Below are 21,054 nucleotides of genomic sequence, written 5' to 3'. Positions count from 1 at the left end.
ATTGTGTTTTAATGTGATTTGAGTGTGAACTGATATTGTTTTTATAATAGAATATCTAACGTAGCTAAAGACCATACTGAGCCATCTTGAGAGAAAAGAAAAGCGAGAGTCATAGACAAGTAACGAAAACTACGATTTGTACTTTTATGATTTGAGTTCAACATATGCATATACATGATATGTTACAAATTGGTTATTTGAGGTAAGTATTTTCTTGTCTCATGATTTGATTGGCATATGATGACATAGAATGCCAGGAATTGAATTGAACATAGCATAAACAAGCATGATATGAATTATGAGTTATGAATACGAACATATATGTATTCAATTCATTGGTTACCCTATTAACTGTGTAGACAGAGTTGGTTATAGGTGGCATGCCATATGATTAGATTTGTGTATGGGTTTATACTTCAGTTTTTACTGATGAGGCATGGAGCTCATATGTGTGGAGTAAAGGAAAAAATCCAGTTTAAAATTGATTTTCTTTCATAGCGAAAAATTAAAATTTTGAAAATCGACCCGATTTGTGATATTTATAGTAATAAACCTTAATCGAATTCATACCTATGTTTTTGGATAAGCAAATTCTTGATGTTTTTCGGATTTCAACCAAATGATCTTTTTCGCTATTCTTATACCACGATTTGCTTCGAGTGTGGGCTCGAACCAATTGAATCAAAACACATAACTAGAAAAAGTTTTCCTTTTGGGGTGAAAAAGAAAATTCTCTTTTCTTTAACAGAAACCGGTAAAATTGTTATTCTAAAAAATATGTTTATAAGTTGAGAATAAATTCTCTCTATTTTTTGATAGAATAACAATCTCTCAAAAGTTGTGTTAATTGCTCTACCTGTACGATCTATTTATAAGAGAAAGCAGAACCCTTTTAGAGTTGTAGATGATTATTTTAATTAGAAAAACAACATCCTACTTAAAGTAGGAAAGGGGTGAATGACTCACCATTGTATTTCTACTAGGGTTGCCGCTCCCTTTATGTTATATGAGGGGTTTTGGGCCTTTCACATATTGGGTCCGATTATGAGTACTTCTTGTGCCTTTTTTGACCCAATACTTCGTAATATGATCCAACCCGATTTAGTTTTTCTATTTCTCAAAATAAATTTTAATATTTACATATTAAATAATTTTCTTACCTCAATTTTACCCTAATAAAATTGACAATTTTACCCTCGATAAAATTTCGAGAAATTTCGTTTAATATGTTACAACTTAACATGTTCACTATGACCGAATGATTTATTTTCATTTTTGGGCTTTAAAACAATCCAAAACCGTAAACTCATTCTTCCATCATTTTTTAAGTCATCCTATATAGGATTGCAAGTTTCCATTTTCATTTTCATTTTCATTTTCATTTTCATTTTTGGAAACCTACATTCATTTCCAAATGATTCCATTTCTCCATTTCGGGGAAAACCATAATCATTATTGAATGTTTCCCATTTCTCATTTTCTATTCATTTTGTTCATTTCCATTCAAACATGTAATTCATTTTTGGTTTCAACGAGTTAGCGAAAGGACTGATTGGACATATGAAGTTGAGGCTCAAATGATTTATAATAAGTTCCAGATTTTCGCCTATTAATTATAAACTCATTTAGTCACGAAGTCATTCCACTATAGTGTCGTGACTGAGTTCTCCCCCACTACATACCATTACGAAAGCAACTACTAAGTGCTTGTCTAATAAACTTGTCATAAATGTGTTACCCTTATAGGATATCCTTGATCTCTTTGGGATAATATCCATTCTCCCAATATGATCCTATTTTATCTCATGGTAACTATTACATCTTCCTTCATGAAAAGTCAATCACTATCAAATAGTGATCAAGTCATCCATCACAAAGATGGACGACCTGTGGCCACGTTTACTTTTCATCAACCATGTAATGCCAATGAGAGGATATCATTTACCCATATTTTGGGTTATGAATTCCATTGTTGTGAATGGTGCTACATACTACAGAAGTTCTACACCCAACACACCAGTTTTTGATTTCTTACCTATTTGATCTCAAGCTTTTACTTACATCAAAATATAAGAGTCATGTATACATAGTTCGTTATCCTCTCATGATTTAAGTATGTCACACTATGAATGTTAGAAGTGAATAAATCCATAAACGGATTCAGGATCTATTTTGCTTGGGTTTTGTCCGATGGACTGTTAGTCCAGTCAGTCACATCTATGTCTCTATCTTCTGGGAGTTATCTACTCCGGTACTCCGGTGTCCAAGAAAAGGTATCTCCTTAATTGGACTTGATAGACGCCATATTAGTCTTTAATTGGTTTGCTAATTTCTGATTGGACTAAGGACATGTTTCAATTCGTTTACTAATACAAGCTGTCTTTTAGTATTATGATCCGACCACATAATACTGCTCAGTATTAGTTAAAAAAATAGATAACCAATGAGCAACATTTGCTTTTATTTTTCTTTGCATGCAAAAATCATGTGAGGAAAATTATACAAAGTATATTAATGTAACTAATAAATTCAATTTGTTCAAAAAAAGTACAAGTGTATATTGACAAAAATACTACACTTAGAGCACCAGATCCAAAATGGAACACATATTGCTTTGATTATACAGATAAGGCACAATGTACAATTTTTACTTTGAACGTACCGATGAGGCACGGGGTGCCAAATTGGTGTGATGGTTGGATGATTCGTTTATCTGTATTAAATCGCAGTCCGATTAATAGAGGTTATAAAACATGAACTTGCTAAATGATAGTTGATATGAAATGTTGATTGGAATTGGTATATCATAAACATATATGTGAAATGTGACAAATAATAACATGCAAAAGATTATACGAACCGGAAAACAAGAGCCTTGAAGGTCGATATGGAAATGAAACGAATCAATAGATTCGAGAAAGAAATGAGATAATGAAATGAATATTTTGTATGTTATGAATTTGAAAGTAAGAGTTTGGCACATATTTTGAACAAAAGGGAGGAGTAGAGATAGTGAAGGAAACATGACTTACTATTGCTTCACTGCTTCTGAGTTTTTACTATTATTTTGGTTATTTCTAGTGCATTTATATTTTTGTAAAATTGAAAAGTTTGAATATTATCAATTGGTTGGATAATTTTACTCTGGTGTATATTTACTTATCCACACCTTACAGTATTTTGCATATCGATGCAAATTCTAGACAAAGTATTGATGGTTAATATGCTTAATTATGCTTTATGTTGGGTATGTTGGATTGAGGATTGTATTGAGGTGGAGTTATTTTGTTGATCAACTTTGTGGCTTGTTTGGTTTTGTTAAAAAAATTTCATAAGAGAGAGATTGTTGAGGCAAGTTTTTGAAGTGGCTGGGTAGGAGCCACTTTCATCAACACCATAACAGACAAATACTTGCCAAATTTGAAGTTGACAATTTATTGAAACTAAATCTTTGAGCTTTGAATGACAATGATATTTTGGATGTATGCAAGCCTAACTTTGAAGACCAATTCATTTAAAGCAACTTTCATTGAAGATTGGATCGAATTAGACCAAACAATTAGATCCTTTGGATTGTAGAGAACAGATGGAGATAACATTGAATAACGAATCTCCGATAGTCCTCTTTCCATTGGTATTTATTAGATATTGTATTTAGATATCTTATAGTTGTTTCTTTTAAGGGATTAGACTGTAATTGATCTATAATATGTTAGCAAGTCTCGAGAACTTCTATATATTAAGAAACTTGTATAGGTTTATGCACTAAGTATTGAGAGTGCTTTTATTGTTCATTGAAGAACACATTTGTGAGTGTATTTGAAAGTAAATAGCTTGTGTTTATAGCCTAAGTTCTTAAGGGGGAAACTTAGATCTGAGTGATTTAGGTCTTCAAGATACAAAAGTGAGATTGTTATATTAGTAAAGATAGCGAATTTACTCATTAAACTAAACTCCGCAAATGTAGGGAATAATGAGAAAAAAATTAAAACATTAAAATAAAGGGAATACATAAATTTTAGTTAAATTGGATAATTTTATTTCTTTTAAATGAAATATACTATATGCTTAATTATTTAATTATCATACAATAAAGAGGAATAATGTAGTTTTTTTTGTTGAAATTAAATTGATTGGGTATTTTATTTGAAGATAAAAAATAAATGAGGCCTAACAAACCAATTGGACTCAAGCATACTACATCAAAAACAAAAAATAGAACTAGCCTCACTATACATTTTAATAGTGGAAGCCTCCTAAAAAAAACATTAAAGAAACCATAAATTGAAGAAAACGAAAAGCAATAAATGAGACTGAAAAAAATAGGAAACCTACTTATCTAACCCAGTCAACTCAAACGGCTGGATTCCATTAAGTTGCTCGTCTTTTCATTTCAAAATCCCATCCGTTCTGATGATAGCGATTTCCAAAGGATATAAACATTATTTGCTATCTAATTTTGAACTCATTTTTCTCGAAGTGTTCCTTCAGTCTGGGCATCGTGACCATCGCCCCTTCGAAATGAAAGCTTGGCTATTCAACCATTCTCTCAACAGGTACGTAATCTCTCCTCTTTCAAGCGTGTTCTTTGCGATTCTATGAGCTTTCAGTTTTCCTAATCTGTGAATATGCTGAAAGTTAATTTCTTGAAAACAAGTTTTCATATTCTGAATATCTCTGATAATCGCTCCGATCACTGATTCATCTGTTGATGTCGTTTGACACTTTTTGATTATTGTTCTGGAATCCCCCATGATTTTAACTGATTGCATACCCAATGAGGTCCTTAAATTTATGGATTCAAAACATGCATATGCTTCTACTACAAATGAGGAGCAAATGTTGTGAAGAGTCGACTTTGAGACCAGTAGTTTACCCATCAAGCCCCAAACCACCAGACCCGTTGCTGACTTGAAGTTTCTATTATCAAATGCTGCATCAAACTGAATCATCATTCTAGGTATGTCTTCCTGATTTCTGTGGCTTTTGACGGTATTTAAAGGAATCTTCATTGCCCTCACTCCTTCATATTCCTCCATATACCTCTATACTCTTTGTGCTAGATCTTTTCCTGTCGTGCTTTTCATCTTATGAATAAACTGATTCTTGGAAAGCTAGATTAACCACTAGCATAACAAAAAAAGTTGACATTGTTCATCAATACCTTTCTTGAAAACCCAAGTTAACCACTCCCATATATTTTGACTCATATTATTAATGACCCAAGAAAGATGTAAAATTTGCCAAATTTTGATTGTTGATATAGGGCATTAACGAAAGATGTGGAGACTGTCTTTAGCCTAGGAGCAGTATTGGGGACATCTATCGTTTGAAAGAACTCTTTTGTACCTGAGATTAGCTAGATTAGGAATGAAATCCCAGGAAATTTGCCAAATAGTGATTGCGATTTTTGAGGGTAGCTGTAGGGTCCAAAATTTTCTGTAAAAATCTTTGATTTTGGCTTGTATTCGCCAGACAGTTCTCTTTTCCAGACTTGAAAATATTTGTGGTCTGTCTCTGCAAGAGGGTTTGCGTGATTTTCTGAGCAATATCCACTTGAAAGGTATTATTAATCAAAACTGTCCTTCATTTTCTGTTCGAAATATTAATAAGATCCGAAACTAATTTTAACTCCTCATTGTTTGATCTGTTTTGCCCTTCAAGTTTCTCGATCCCCTGAATCCAACTATCATTCCAAATTGAAATTTTATCCCCTCTACCCACTCTTCAGCACAACCCATTTTGGAGAGGCCCTTAGCTGCCCAAATACTCTTCTAGGTGAGTGAAGGTAAATTTCCCAACTCTGTATTTATAAAACTTGATTGTGGATAGTATTTTTCTTTTAAAACTCTGGCCAATAAAGAATTTGGATAGTTAATTAGACGCCAACCTTGTTTGGCTAACAATGCAATATTAAATTGGCTAAAATTTTGAAAACCTAAACCACCATTTTCTTTTAAAAAAATAAAGATTTTTTCAAGTGTACCAATGAATTCCTCTTTTTCCATGTCCCTTCTGCCACCAGACCTTTGCAACGATACTTTCGAGCTCATCGCATAGAGCTTTGGCTAATAAGAAACAAGCCATCGTGTAAGTTGGTATAGCCTGAAGAATGGCTTTGATAAAAACTTCTTTTCCTTCTTGAGATAAAAATCTATTACTCCAGTTATTACTACACTTTTTGATTTGGTCCTTTAAATTTTGGAAAGATTCCTTTTTTATTCGACCAACCATATTCGGCAGCCCTAGATAATGCTCTGGCTCATTTGAACTGTGGACCTCCAATAAATTGACAATCAACCGTCTATCCTCCTCCGATGTGTTTTTGCTAAAAAAGACTATTGATTTATCAAAATTTACACATTAACCTGAATAAGATTTGTACTCACGTAAGATGTCCTTAAACAAATTAGCTCCTCTGCCTGTTGCCTCCCCAAATAAAATGCAATCATCAGTAAATAAAAGGTGGGATACCTGTAGGGCACTCCTTATCTTGACGCCTTTGAAAAAGCCTTCATTCATTGTTAGTCTCATTAAGCTTGATAGACCCTCCCCACATAAAAGAAATAAGAACGGACTTAAAGGATCACCTTGTCAAAGTCCTTTAGTTAGTAGAAAATGTTCTCCAATATGCCCATTGATGACCACTGAATAAGAGACAGTTGTTACACATTTCATGAGAGCAGCTACCTATTTTTTAGCAAACCCATTCGTACCATTATCTCCTTTAAAAAATTCCATTCGACTCTATTTACTCATATTGAGTTTTACTGTCATAAACCCTTTCTTTCCCAATTTCTTTTGTTTAAGTATATGCAGTATTTCATAGGCTAACAACACATTATCTGATATTAATCGTCATGGTACAAAGGCCCTCTGCGCTCCATCAATGTATTTTTCAATTACTCCCCGAAATCTATTTGCTATAACCTTTGCCAGAATTTTATAAAGCACATTGCATAGGCTAATCGGCCTAAACTGTGTCATATTTAAAGGGCTGGTAATTTTTGGAATAAGCACTATATTTCTCTTCCGTCTTCATTTTGCAACTTATGAATAAAATTTGTCCTCCAGCGTTGCGTTGCTTGATTGTGAAAAAATGTTGTGTTTTTATCGTTAAATTTTAACCATTTCAGCCTAGCCCTCTATTCCCAATAGCATTCATCCTTTTCAATCTCAAAATTTATATCAATTTTTGTACCAATCAGCTCAGCTAAATTTTTGTCATCTCGTTCAGCTTCAAATAATTCATATAATTTTTCCATTAGGAACTATTTTCTTTTCTTCCTATTAACTTGAATTTGCCCAGCCTATTGTTTCAGTCCTTTTTTTAAATTTGAAAGTATTATTCTGCAGTCGTTCTTCAATCATTCCAGCTTTTGCAGCAACTCCACAGTTGAATTCTCCCACAAAATTTTAGCTTGGTTTAAGAAAAAATCTTCCAATAACCACCAAGCTTTAAATTTGAAAGTATTATTCTGCAGTCGTTCTTCAATCATTCTTATGTTAATTAAAAGAGGATAATGATCTGAAAAGGAATGTAGTAGATGTTGGACTTTCACCTCTGGAACTTAGCAATCCAATTTGAGATGTCAGAGTATGAAGCCGCCGCATGAACTGAACAATGGATGGGTAGTGGCTGAGACGGTGGGTCCTCGTGTCGTAGAGGGATATCATCAGAAATGTCTTATGGGTCGTCTTCCTCGGTTGACTGGACTAGGCGGTATTGAGGAGGGTTAGTTCCACGTCGCTTCTCGATCATCCTTGTAGAAGCCCAAATTGCCCGGGCCCGATTATATCAAAACCCAACCAAACCTCTAAACCCACTAAAACCCTTAACCCATGACCCATATACATCTACCCAAACCCATTACAAAACCCAAATATTAAACCCAATTCAAAAGCTTATTAAGCCCCCCTAAAAAAAACCTAACCCCAAAAAAAAAAGAAAAAAAGAAAAACCTAATCCAAAAAAAAAAAACCAAAAAACCCTAGCCACCTAGCCTCTTTCCCACTTGCCCCATTTTTCCTCCCATTTTTGATATCCATTGTCTACCACCACCACTTACAAAATAGAAAAAGAAATAATAGAAAATCATGTAAAAGATGGCTATAAAAAGCCATTCAAAAATCATGTAAGGAGGGGGGATTTTTTACAAAGTTTGAAAAAAAAAATGCAAAAATCCCTTCAAATTTTGAACACAAAAGAAACATCAATAAAAAGGTTGCATCTTTTTCTTTTTTTTCTCTTCTTTCAAATCTTTTTTTTCTTTTTTTTTTGTGTTGTTTTTTTTTCTTTCTTTATATATACATATATTGTTAAAAAAATTTATCTTTTTCGGCCACCGTGAGCGGTGGTCGGCGGTGGCCGACGACGGGCGACGACCGACGATCGATCGGTGACCGGCCCCCTTGGCCGGATTTCCTTTCCCCCTTCTCTCTTTTTTCCCCCTTCTTTTTTTGGTATTTTATATATATTATGTATATATTTTTTAATGCCATTAGTTATATATTTCTTATGTATATATTCTTAAATGCTATTATATATACATATATATATTTTAAATACCATATTGTGCATATATTATTATTACAAATTATTACTATTGCTAGTATTATTATAACTATTATTATATTAGTGTATATTTTATGTACATATGTATATATATATTTGTACATATCATTATTTTATATTATTGTTGTAAATTTTTTATGTATATGTTTTTTATGTACGTTTCTTAATATTTTTTCTTTTATTGTAGATATTATTATTATTATTACATTTATTATATGCATATATATATGTATTTTTATGTACATATTATTATTTTATATTATTATTACCAAATATATTATTTCTCCTATTTTATTATTAGTACATGATTTGTTTTTATTTTGTAAATATCATTATTATTGTTATTCTAATATTCTAGTATTCCATGTTAATATTTTTCATTAATGATATCATTTTTTTGCGTCTTTTATCTATTTTTAATTTCTCACTTTAGGAATATTTTTCTCATGTTTTAATTAATTTCAAAAATAAGGCAATGTACCGATTTAATATTAAGCTATTGATTTCATCGCTATGTTGGGTGAAATTCATCGGTTTGTGTTAAAAAACAGGACACCCTTTCTAAAAAAATGTAAAACTAAAAATTCTTATTTTTCAATCAGATCACGATTAAATATTATATTGAACTCGTATTTTTGAAAATCAAGTCAACGCATGTTTATAAGATACCAATTTTGGGCGTCGCGAGGGTGCTAATATCTTCTTCGCGCGTAACTGTCTCCCGAACCTTAATTTTTCTCTAGACTTTCACGTAGACCAAAATTTGGCCTTCGTTTTGTTTTAAAATAATTTTATTAGGTGTCCGATCACACCTATAAAAAAGGATCGGTGGCGACTCCTTTTTTAATAAAATCAAAAGTTAGTTTTCAAATGTTTAATAAATCGCCACAATTAACGACCAAGCGAAACTAAAATTTTTTTTACGTCGCTACAATCCTCATATGTAGCATGCTCGAGATGCTGTGGAGACATCTGGCCGATTAGAGTGAGGGAGGATGATTGTTTTGCTGTGTTGAGGAGCCTGAAGTATCGTGCCAGTCTAGCCACATAGCGGCCAATAGAGATGACTTCCCTCCTATGTCGCTCCGTTTGATGGCGAATGGTGAGTGCGATGAAATAGGCGAAGTTGAATACGTGCCCGTTTGTCATGCTCCATAAAAAGTAGGCATCGTGCGTTTTGATGGCGCCGGTACTCTCTTGTCGTCCTATCAATGTGGGCCAAGATGGCGTGTAGGTACCTTAAAGATAGAGGAAGAGCCGATGCCTTGAAGTGGCTAGGATCGTATGTGGTCGAGGCAGGGACTAAAGAACTCCAGCACTTCGAATGAGAGTAGTGGATATGGCGATGGAGGGTGGCGAGTTCATTATCGTCCATAAACTCCTTATACAGCCCTAGTGCAATTTTGAACTCTGGTACACTCAACTAGCACATTAGACCACCGAGGCAGAACTAGACCGTTCTAGGATCATCAACGTTTGTCATGACTACTTGAAGATTGAAGGTCGAGTAGAGTTCTATTGTGAGCTCGATGTACGTCGGCTCGATGATCTTAAAGAAGAGCCCTCATGGATCAATCAACGAAAGGGCTTTGACCGCGTTAGCCATTTGAATTTGCTTAAGTACGGCCCAGTTAATGCAGCGGCCCACACCTAGGTGTCAGGCCTGTAATATCTGAAATAGTTTTTCCTAGGGTCCGAAGAGAAACTGGAGGAGCGGGTGCCTAATCTCTGCGGTAGGATCCAATGAGGATGATGCTACTTTCCTCTTTTTCGAAGAGGGGACAGCAGTTTTCTTACCACGACTTGAAAAGATATCTGCGATGGTAAGATGAAATAAAATTACTCCCCATCAATAGCATGCATGCTAAAACTTAAATAGAGATACTTCATGGGGATTACGTACTAGATGAAAAATATGCTAAAACGACCCAAATAGATATATCAAGTCATTATTATGAATAAGACTACGAGAATAATGCTTAGTGAATGAATGCATGTGGGTTTGATAGCATGAAATCTATAGAAACAAGAAAAAAATGGAGGAATGTGACTAACATGGCAAAATTCTTTAACAATAAGCATAAGTATTCTATCATTATAACTATGATTATTGACCTAAAATAGAACAAGATATCATGAAATAAGTATAAGAATTGAAGGGAATAGAGGGAAAAGAGTGAACAAACGTAAGAGGGAAGAGCTTGGGTCGTCGAAAGTGGTGCTGTGGTTGGCGCATGGGCGTGGCAGGTAGGGCGTGTGAAGTTGCAGCAGTTAGGGTTAGGGATTTTAGGGAAGGAGATGAATAGTGAGGGGTTTATATAAATTTTGGGGCACATGGCTGTGGGGAACGCCCGTGTGCCTTTATTGTAGCCTGTGTGTTTTGCGATTTTTAAATTTGAGCGTGTCTAACATTCGATCTACGCCGGTGTTCTTAGGGCATATTGGTGCACACGACTGTGTCTCACGATCGTGTCCTTTTTCGTTCGTTTCTCTCACGCCCGTGTATATAGGTCCATGCCCATGTTAGTTTGACAGTGTCAACCACGGATGAATGGCACGGGTGTGTCGCACGCCCGTGCTAAATTTTCAGTTTTAACCACGGTTTCAAGACACAGGCGTGTCGCACGCCCGTGTTGTTTTGGCAGTTTTGCCCACGGCCATGTTGCACAGCCGTGGCAACTTATCGCATCCTGTGTTGAGGAAAAATTTTACCTTATTTTCACACGGCTATATTGCATGGCCGTGTCTCTTCTTGTGTTGTGAGCACAATCTAAGGCACGTCCGTGTGCCTGGCTGGTGCCTGGCCGTATGATAGGAAAACCTTGTGTTCAAAGACTCAATTAGTAGGTTAGATGTTAAAAATTGAATTTTACTAAAATCAACTCTGTTAGTGCTCGGGTTGCCTCCCGAGAAGCGCTTATTTATAGTCTAAGCTAAACTTACCTCTCTTCTGCATAGTCAAGGTGGTGCGAGGAGTATACACTCCTCATCCTTGCTATCAATTTTATCATCATAAGGTTTGAGACGGGTACTGTTTACCTTAAAAGTGTCGAATTTTGGATAGAGTACCTCAACTGTACCAAATGGGAAAATACTGAGTACTGTGAGAGGAATTTCTCCATTAGGTTCAGAAGTGGTAATGCGAGGATCTGCTGCATCCAGTAGTACTTTGTCTCCAATCTTAAGTTGATTTGGTGAGGTATTGAGCTCGTCCTGGCTTGGTTTTGGTTTATGGTGTGTTCTCAGTTTATGTGTCAGCCATTCATCTAGCTCTTCGATCTGTAGCCTTCGTTTTTCATAGATAGAACCTTTGATGTTGCTTCATCATGCTCATATATGTTCTTCGAACCTGTTTCCTACAAAGTAGGTTGCACCACATGGTCAATCTTAATAGTTTGATTTATACAACCACCTTTAATTTTTGATGTGTTACTCAAATTACGAGTTTGAAGGGTGATTGTTTCGTCTCCTACACGAAGTGTGAGTTCACATGTGCTAAAGTCAATAATTGTTCTAGTAGTTGCTAAAAAGGGCCTTCCTAAAATTAAAAGAACGTTACTATCCTCCTCTATGTCTAGAACAATGAAATCAACTAGGAATATAAATTTGTCAATTTTAATGAGTACATCTTCAATAATACCCTCAGGAAATCTGATAGTTTTATCTGCTAATTGAATGCTCATCCTAATTTGTTTGGGTTTTCCAAGACCTAGTTGCTTAAAAATTTTGTAAGTCATGACATTGATGCTAGCCCCTAAATCAGCCAAATTATTATTATCTAAGCTACCAATTAAACAAGGTATCGTAAAAATCCCTAGATCTTTTAATTTGTTGGCCAGCTTATTCTGTAGTATGGCTGAGCAAACTATATTCATTTCCACATGCGACGACTCATCTAACTTCCGCTTATTTACTAAAAGCTCCTTTAAAAATTTGACTGTGTTCGGCATCTGCGAAAGGGCTTCAATAGACGATAAGTTAATATGTAATTTCTTTAAAAGTTTAAGGAATTTACCAAATTGTTCGTCTAAGTGGTCTTTTCTTGTCACATTGGGGTATAGTACACGAGGTTTGTATTCTGTACTTACCTATTTTTGGTCATTGTGGTCCACCTCACATTTACCTTTACTTACCACAGTTTCTTGCCTCAGTTTTGGTTTAGATGTAACTAGCCCTTCCTCATCTTGAATGGTAATTGCATTGAGCTGCTCCATTGGGTTAGATTCAGTGTTACTCAGCAGGCTACCTTGTGGTCGTTCAGATATCAATTTAGCGAGCTGCCCTATCTGAGTTTCGAGCCTTTGGATCGATGCTTATTGATTCTTAAGTGCTGTCTCAGTATTCTGGAAACGAGTTTCTGACACAGATGAATTTTGTTAGCATCTCCTCAAGGTTCAGCTTTTTCTCTTGTTGGTAAAGTGGTTGTTGAAAGCCTGGAGGTGGTGGTGGTCTCTGATTTCCTTGGCCTCCCCATAAAAAATTTAGGTGGTTCCTTCAGCTTGCATTGTAAGTATTACTATAAGGACTATTTTGAGGTCGATGATTATTACCCATATAATTTATCTGCTCGTTCTCCATGTTGTGGCCATATGGTGGGTATTCTTAATTGCTCGATCCACATCCACTTGCTTCGCATTGCATTACTGGGTGAACCTGTGAAGAACCAAGTAAACCGTCAATTTTTTATTCAAAAATTCTACCTGATTGGAGAGCATGGTAACTGAATCGACGTTAAAAATGTCGGTTACTTTTGTTGGCTTTGTCTTCATGACTTGCCACTGATAATTATTCAGTGACATTTCTTCTATAAATTCATAAGCATTCTCAGGTGTCTTATTATTGATAGTCCCACCAGTAGCTGTGTCAATCATCTGTCTAGTCGAAGGATTTAGACCGTTATGGAACGTTTGAACCTGTAGCCAGAGTCGTAATACATGGTGATGGCATCTTCTCAAAAGGTCCTTCTATCTCTCCCATGCATCATAGAGTGTGTCTAAAACCATATGTACAAAAGAAGAGATATCATTACGTAATTTGGTCGTTTTAGCTAGAGAAAAATATTTTAATGAAAACTTTTCAATCATTTGTTCCAAGGTAGTGATTGACCCTCGTGGTACGAGTTCAACCACTGTTTAACTTTGTTCCTCAATGAAAAAAGGGAATAATAGAAGGCGAATGGCATCATCAGAAACGCCATTGATTTTAAATGTATCACAAAGTTTCAAAAAGTTCGCCAAGTGAGCGTTGGGATCTTCGTCCTGCAAACCATCAAACTGAACAAATTGCTGTTTCATTTGAATTGTGTTAGGTTTCAGTTCAAAAGTATTTACAGCAACAACAGACCTAACTATGCTTGATTTAGTTCCTGTTAAAGAAGGTTTAGCATAATCATACATAGTGCACGAAGCAGGATTCTGATTACCAGCAATCGTAGGAGGTAGCGGATTTTCTTGATTTTTAGCCATCTCATCGGTTGTGGTTTGAATATCATCCTCTTGCTCTTCCTTTGTGTATCTTAGGCTTAGCCTTATTTCTCTTCAGTTTCTGCAAACTGTGCGATTGATCTCATCATAAAAAATAGTGGTCTTGACGGTTTTCTTCTGGTCATAAACTAGAAAAACCTATTAGAAGAAAATAAATGAAGAATTAGAAAATAAAATAAAAATTTAAATTGCAATAAAAGTAAATTGGCTAAAGTAATAAAAATCGAGTGTTCCTAATATCTTAGTTCCCCGGCAACAGCGCCAAAAACTTGATGTGCGTGATAATTGCAACAGGTTTTAAAAATTTATAAATGAATCGTTCTTGAACTAACTATTATCACGATGAAGGTAAGTGTACCTGTCGGATAGTATTATAGCTTTAGCAAGCCGGATTGTAGAACCAAAGGAATCAAGAGTACTAGTAATTATTTTTTTTTATTATCTAGCCTAAAAATTAAGATGTTTGTTTATCTAAACTTGAAAAAAATACTTTTTAGAAATTTAGATTGATTAAGGCAATACCTAAGGAACAATCCACCTAGACTTCACTTGTTATTTGACTCTGAATCAGACGATTTATTCATTCAACTTGTTTCGTAGAAATTCCTAAATTATATTATTATCTCTCGAGAGACTAACAACGTCTAACCCTAGGTTGATTAATTGAAATCTCTTTCTAATTAACTCCCTAGTGTTGTATTAACTCGATTTATGGATTCCCTTATTAGGTTTCACCCTAATCCGGCAAAATCTTGTCATCCTATCTTTAGGCGTGCAATCAACTCCGCTTAATTATGACAAATTTACTCTTAGACAGGAACTTTTTCTCCTCTGAATAAGTGCATCAACTTGAATCAATATCCTAAAATATTAAAACAAGAATTAAGCACACATAATTAAGAACAAGTTAAATATTTATCATACAATTTAAAAAATAATAACAAGATTCGTCTTAGGTTTCATTCCCCTTAGGTATTTAGGGGGTTTAGTTCATAATTGTAAAGGAAAACATCTCAGAAGAATAATGAATGCAAAACATAAAGAAAACCCAAAACTTCTGAAGGGAAATTGAGGGGAGATCTTCAGTCTTGATGGTGAATCCGGCTTCTAAGATGGATCAATCGGCTTCGTTCGAGTAATTCCTTGCTTCCTACTTTCCGTTCCCGTTCTAAGTGCCTCATCAAGTGTTTAAATAGGCTTTAGAATGCCTAAGAGCCCTCAAGAATGGCCTTTTCCGAATAGAACTATACTTGGCTCAACATGGACACGTCCGTGTGCCACGCCCGTGTGCGATTGCTTCAAGCCGTGGTCAAGGCTGTTAAATAAGCACAGGCGTGTGGTCTACCCATGTAAGTCGTGCTTCGATTCTGCCAAATTGACACGACTATGTAGTCAACCCATGTGAAGAGGTCCAAGCCGTGTTAGAGCCTGTTAAACCTACATGGGTGTGTGATCCACCCGTGTAAGGAACTCTAGGCCATGCTGATTTCTCACGTTGGCCCGTTTTCTCTATTTTTGGCCCGTTTCTTGATCCTTTTACCCTCTTATGCTCATCTAAGTATAAAACATGAAATTAAAGGTTTAGGAGCATCGACTTTACCAAATCTAAGGAGAAATCATCTATAAAATATGCTAAGCATGAGATAAAAATATGTATAAATTACGGTTTATCACCTAACATCAATCTGTACCCTTACTCTCTTTAAATTGCGATTCTTTTTTCCCAGAATTGATCCATCATATTTTAGAAAAACCTATAAAATTACCCAATTGTATTACTAAATTTTCAGAAAACAGACCAATTGGGACATTGTGGTTTTGTACTCAAAAGGAGAAAAAATTAATGGTACTTCTAGTGGATCTTCCCCCATTTTCAATTTGTAAAGCTCCAATAAGTGATTATTGAAAGTCCATGGCGAGCCCTTCAAAACCCTTTCCATATCCATAATATGAAAAAACTGAAAAAGATACCTCTGTTCCCTTAGATCTCGAATTTGAACCCCATGAACAAGGTGCCACAAATTTGCCATAGTATTTTTCAAAGCTGAGAAATGGATTATATTGACTGTTAGGAAACACCCTACTAATTGAAACTCCTCCACTCCTCTTTCTGCACCTAGATCTTTCTGTATCTGTAAAATCTCTTTTTCTTCCTCATTGAGTGTCAATTGTGCTAATTTGGTTTCCATGATTGTAGGTTTGAAGACTAGAGGCGAAAACAGCACTACCCAACAACCATATAACAAAATTGGCCTTAGAGGCACCGACTGCAAAACTAAAGGAAAAAAAAAACACAAAAAATGACAAAACGCAACGAAAAACCTAAAACCACATGCCAGAGGCGGCAGATAAAAGCGTGCTAGGGTAGCAAACTCTACTTGAACGATGTTATTTACTTGTAACTTTTTACACGACATATACTTATATAATATAAAAAAATTAATAAAGTATAATGTAGTTTGATTTGGAATCTTAAAATTTAATTATTTAAATTGATAATTTTGAATTTATAACAAACACAGGTAATAATGCTTGAAAAACGATATTGTTATTTTTATAATATATTTAATGTTATTCAAAGAAGATAATATAAATATATAATAGATCAATTATTTTTAAAGTATTTAAAAAAAATTAAAATTCAACGAGTAGGTAGCTTTTTTTTTTGCTTTAAAAATTATAATAATTGATTTTTAAAAGATGTTTTTAAATCATTTAAAAAAAAATAGCATTTATCAATTAATAGTTATAATTTTAGTTTAAAATAAAAGTTTTTAATGTCGATTGAGTCTTTAGCTTGGTTGGCGTTGGCATTATTGCTGGTGTAGGAGTACTTATATTTGAGTGAGCTGAAGCGCATTATCTTTCTATTTAAGGGTTAGGAAGAGCTATGGGTAGTTCTAGGCATCGTTCAAAAAGAGCAGATATGATAAGAACCTATAATGAGATTTATATTTAAAATAAAAATAAATTTTTTTAATGATGTATAGTAGATTACAAGAGCCACTTGCAATATTATGATAACACATTGAATTTTTGCTTAAAATGTTTGTGTAATTTAAATAAAGAGTAAAGGTGTTAATGGATTGAACTAGGTTTAAGTAAAGTATTTAGATCAATTTTTCAAGGCTGACCCAATTTAAAAAAGATATTTTTTATTCAAAAATATTTTTAAAAAATACAATATAATAAATATAATAAAAAATATTAGAAGTATTTATATTAAAAAACATTATTAATGTTGTAGGACACTCCCATTGCCTTTTTGAACAGTGATCTCATTAAGGTGACTAACCAACTACCTGCTTTTATATATACTGGTTTGATACGTTGCCACGTTTGCACATTTAATTAATTTAATTTAATTAATTATATATTTTTATTTTATTTACTCAATGCTAGTGAAGACACAAAATAATTATTTTTATTTATTTAAAAATATATTTCTTCTTTTTTTGCCGATTGAGTTTTAATATTGTTGTCAATATAAGAAGACGTGAATTCAAGTACATTGAAACGCATTATTCTCTTATTTATAGATTGTAGAAGATTACATCTACTTTTTTTTAGATAATGTCTAGATTTATTCATAATCACTTCTTAATTTATAAATAAGAGAATAATACATTTCAATACGCTCGAACTCACGTATTCTTACATTAGTAATAATATTTATACTAATCGAACTAAGATTCAACTAACAACAAAAGTGGCTCTCTAAATACAATATTTATTAGATTTTATTTGTTTAAATATTTTATTAACTATAATCTAATATAGTCTATACACAGAAGTCAATAGTCAACAAAAAAAAACGTTTGGCATCATTATACGTAAATATTGTTTATTTATTTGATATGAGCGAGAAGGCTACAATACATCATATCATAATTATTCTCCATGTACTAAATTGTCAGAAGTCACAATGGAGATATACATACCCAATGGTTTTGAGAAAGCAAGCGTAGTCAAGATATCAACAAATTTATCGTACTTCTTATAAACATGTGATACTTGGACTATCCAGTCTAATCACATAAATTTATTTTATGGTGCTGACAAGTGTGCTTTTTGTATGGTTCATCTCTTGCTTATTCACAAATGTTGCTGCTAACAATGAAGTTAATGATGACTTTGAATTTATAATTAGGGATGATTAAAGTTTTTATCAAATATTTATTTGCTATAGATTCGAACTATATTACTTTATTTTATATTGGGTTTGAATGTATTCAATCATGTATATAAGTTGTTGAATAATTTCATTATAAGTTTTGATCATATTTGTTCTTTTTTGACACAATATTTAGAATTATCCATAAATTCCTCTCAAATTTATAAATAGGAGGATAATGCATTTCAGCACACTCGAACTTATGTTCTCCTACATTTATAATAATACTAATATCGATTGAGTAATGTATATATTTTTTAATTTGAGGGTTGAAGAATTATAAGTAAAAGTGTATAAAAAATAATTTCCACACTTTAAAAGAAGTTATCTAGAGATTAATGGTAATTTTTTATTATTTATATCTCCTTCTACACACTACAAAATTATTATTGAAATTACAAACATAAAATAACATTACATCACACTCCCATTACCATTTTGAACATTGATCTCACAAAGTAGTCTTATTGAAACTAGATATTTTTAACATTTTCAAAGGAACTGAGATGAATGGCCAACCATGCATTAAACGACTGCATGTTGATCAAGGTACAGTTGAACATACCTTGAATTTTAGGCCAAAATCACCTAGTTTTTCGTCCATAATTTTGGACAATTGGTGAACCATTGAAGGGGAAAGATAATTCACCCAATCTCCAACTTCTCCTTTCCTAAACAAGTGCTTGTTTTCAAAATTCTTAATTGATTTCCCATTTTGATTGACCTCCAAATCTTTCAATTTCTTGAAGCTACATAGTTTCACAATCTCCTCTATCAAACCTTGTTTTTCCTCTTCAACTGAGAAAGGGAGGCCCAAGAAATTTGCCAACATCTTCACATGGGACATGGCATCTTCTTTCATGTCCTCATATGTCATGAACAAAACCTTACTCGGCCTCTCCTGGCTTTCTTTCCAATACCCTAGCATATGCTCCCAAAAGGGTCCATACCCGATCACCCCCTTGCAATACATGTCGAAAGCTTCTTCTAATGGGATCGGAGGTCGGGATTCCCTCCCCAGTTGGTTGATGTAATGCCATGAAGAGATGAACGTGTCCAAAGGGTTTCGGCATACGTATACGATCCGACAATCAGAACTCTTAATCGATTCCGACAACGAACCGAACGGAATATGAGTGGCGAAAATTCTAGGCTTGGGAAGAATGGAGAGGTTGGGGTTTTGGTTGTTGGCATAAAGCTTGTATTCAAAGAAAGGTACTAGATCATGAGGGTTTGAAGCAAGCAAGGGATGGTTTCCATCAGAAACGGGGACATTGTTACGGTTCATGATGGCAAAAGTCAAGGATTTGATCCATGTTGTACCTGATTTAGGAATGGTAGCAAGGATTACATCAGAGTCTCTTGCCAGGTAGTGTTTCTGAAAAGAAAGTATGGCATCAATCTCTTTGGGTTGACACCAGAACCCTTGGAACTCATACAGGAATGAAGTTCTCCAACCTTTCTCCTTGCGACAACCATGAATCAACTCCTTACACTCTGCGCTAATTCCATTTTCTTCATCCTCATCAACAGCTATTGTGGGGTTTTCAGTGATTTGGGGACTGCCCATTGAAGTTGTTTTAGGTAGAAATTGGCAATTTTCCTTTAAAAAATGAAACCGGCTTGTGGGTTAGCTTGGGGGGTGGGGGACATGCACTTATAGATACTTGCATGGCTAACTATTACGCCCTCTTAAATTCAGTCTATCAATGCATGCATGATCTCTTAAATTCACTCTATCAATGCATGCATGTTTATAACATGCATGCATTGATATTATCAAATCACAGGTTTGAATGATACAATTAATATTAAATATTCATAAAAAAAATTTTAACCCTTTACTTAATTTTTCGTCTTTTTTAGTTCTTAAACTTACATTTTTTGTTAAATTACTCCAAAATGAATGAAAATGTTTATATTTTTTTACTTTATTGACGACTACGTAGATTACCACGTGAATAACATATTAATATTTAATTAATTTCTAAAATAAAATAAAAATTATAAAAAAATATTAAAAGAATAATCTTTAATATATTTTTTAAATTTAAAAAAAATTAAATGGTTACATATAATCTACATGACAATCTACGAGTATGTCACAATAGCAAAATTAACAAACATTAATTTTTTCATCCATTTTGAAATGATTTGATAAAAAAACATAAATTTAAGAGCTAAAAAAGAGGAAAAATTAAATAAATTGCTAAAATGACTTTTTCTATAAATTCAAAAGACTAAAAAAATCATTTTGGTTATTAAATAAAAATAATACTAATATTTGGTACTAAAAGAATTATTTATAATCTCTCGTTTTATTCCTTTCTAATTTTTAGTACATGCCTCATATAAAATATTATATTTTGCATACTATTAGTATCCCATTTTTATTACTTCCTCTTTTTTTAAAATCCTCATAAATTTTTTTGTATACTCTAAAAATTAATTTTTAATCTATAAAAATATTGTTTTTTTATACTAATAAAATTTGTTAAATATACTAATATACTTAAAATATTGAAAATTAAAGGAATTAAGTACATTTTTTAAGACGAACCAATATTTCGTACACCCTTATAGTTTTTGGTACTCTCTCGGAATTTTGGCATGTATCCAAAAGTAGGGTTTTGCACAAGAAATCAATTTTTGGTAATAATATTAAATTTTTTTTATATATATACTAATAAATTTATTAATATTGAAAAATAAATAAATAAAACAAAAAATTTAAAATAAACCAATATTTTGTACTCTATCATAATTTTCGTTATTTCTTTTTGGACCACGCCTCATATTTTTTTTAGTACTTCCTCAAAAAT

General features: G+C 33.5%; 1 protein-coding gene, 1 long non-coding RNA gene and 1 other non-coding gene across 6 annotated transcripts; 2 read left to right on the top strand and 1 right to left on the bottom strand.

The window, feature by feature from the left end:
- Nucleotides 1-4,296: 4,296 nt before the first annotated feature.
- LOC107897014 (uncharacterized) lies at nt 4,297-16,508 on the top strand. Of its 4 annotated transcripts, none has more exons than XR_005927613.1 (4): nt 4,297-4,960; nt 5,267-5,563; nt 5,665-5,788; nt 16,256-16,508. It is a non-coding gene; the product is annotated as an uncharacterized lncRNA (long non-coding RNA). The 4 variants fall into 4 exon arrangements; XR_005927615.1 differs by lacking the exon at nt 16,256-16,508 and adding an exon at nt 7,537-7,916 and having other exon boundaries at nt 5,665-5,778; XR_005927614.1 differs by lacking the exon at nt 16,256-16,508 and adding an exon at nt 7,537-7,916.
- On the top strand, nt 13,505-13,610 carry LOC121229949 (small nucleolar RNA R71). The gene has a single exon (XR_005927900.1). It is a non-coding gene; the product is annotated as a small nucleolar RNA R71 (small nucleolar RNA).
- Nucleotides 16,509-18,551: 2,043 nt separating the features above from the next.
- LOC107896043 (cytosolic sulfotransferase 15) lies at nt 18,552-19,851 on the bottom strand. The gene has a single exon (XM_016821196.2). The coding sequence runs from the start codon at nt 19,800-19,802 to the stop codon at nt 18,777-18,779; it is 1,026 nt and encodes a 341-aa protein (XP_016676685.2). The 5' UTR covers nt 19,803-19,851; the 3' UTR covers nt 18,552-18,776.
- Nucleotides 19,852-21,054: the final 1,203 nt, after the last annotated feature.

This window comes from Gossypium hirsutum, chromosome A05, assembly GCF_007990345.1.
Source record: "Gossypium hirsutum isolate 1008001.06 chromosome A05, Gossypium_hirsutum_v2.1, whole genome shotgun sequence".
NCBI lineage: Eukaryota > Viridiplantae > Streptophyta > Magnoliopsida > Malvales > Malvaceae > Gossypium > Gossypium hirsutum.
This window is presented reverse-complemented; position numbering and strand designations above follow the sequence as displayed.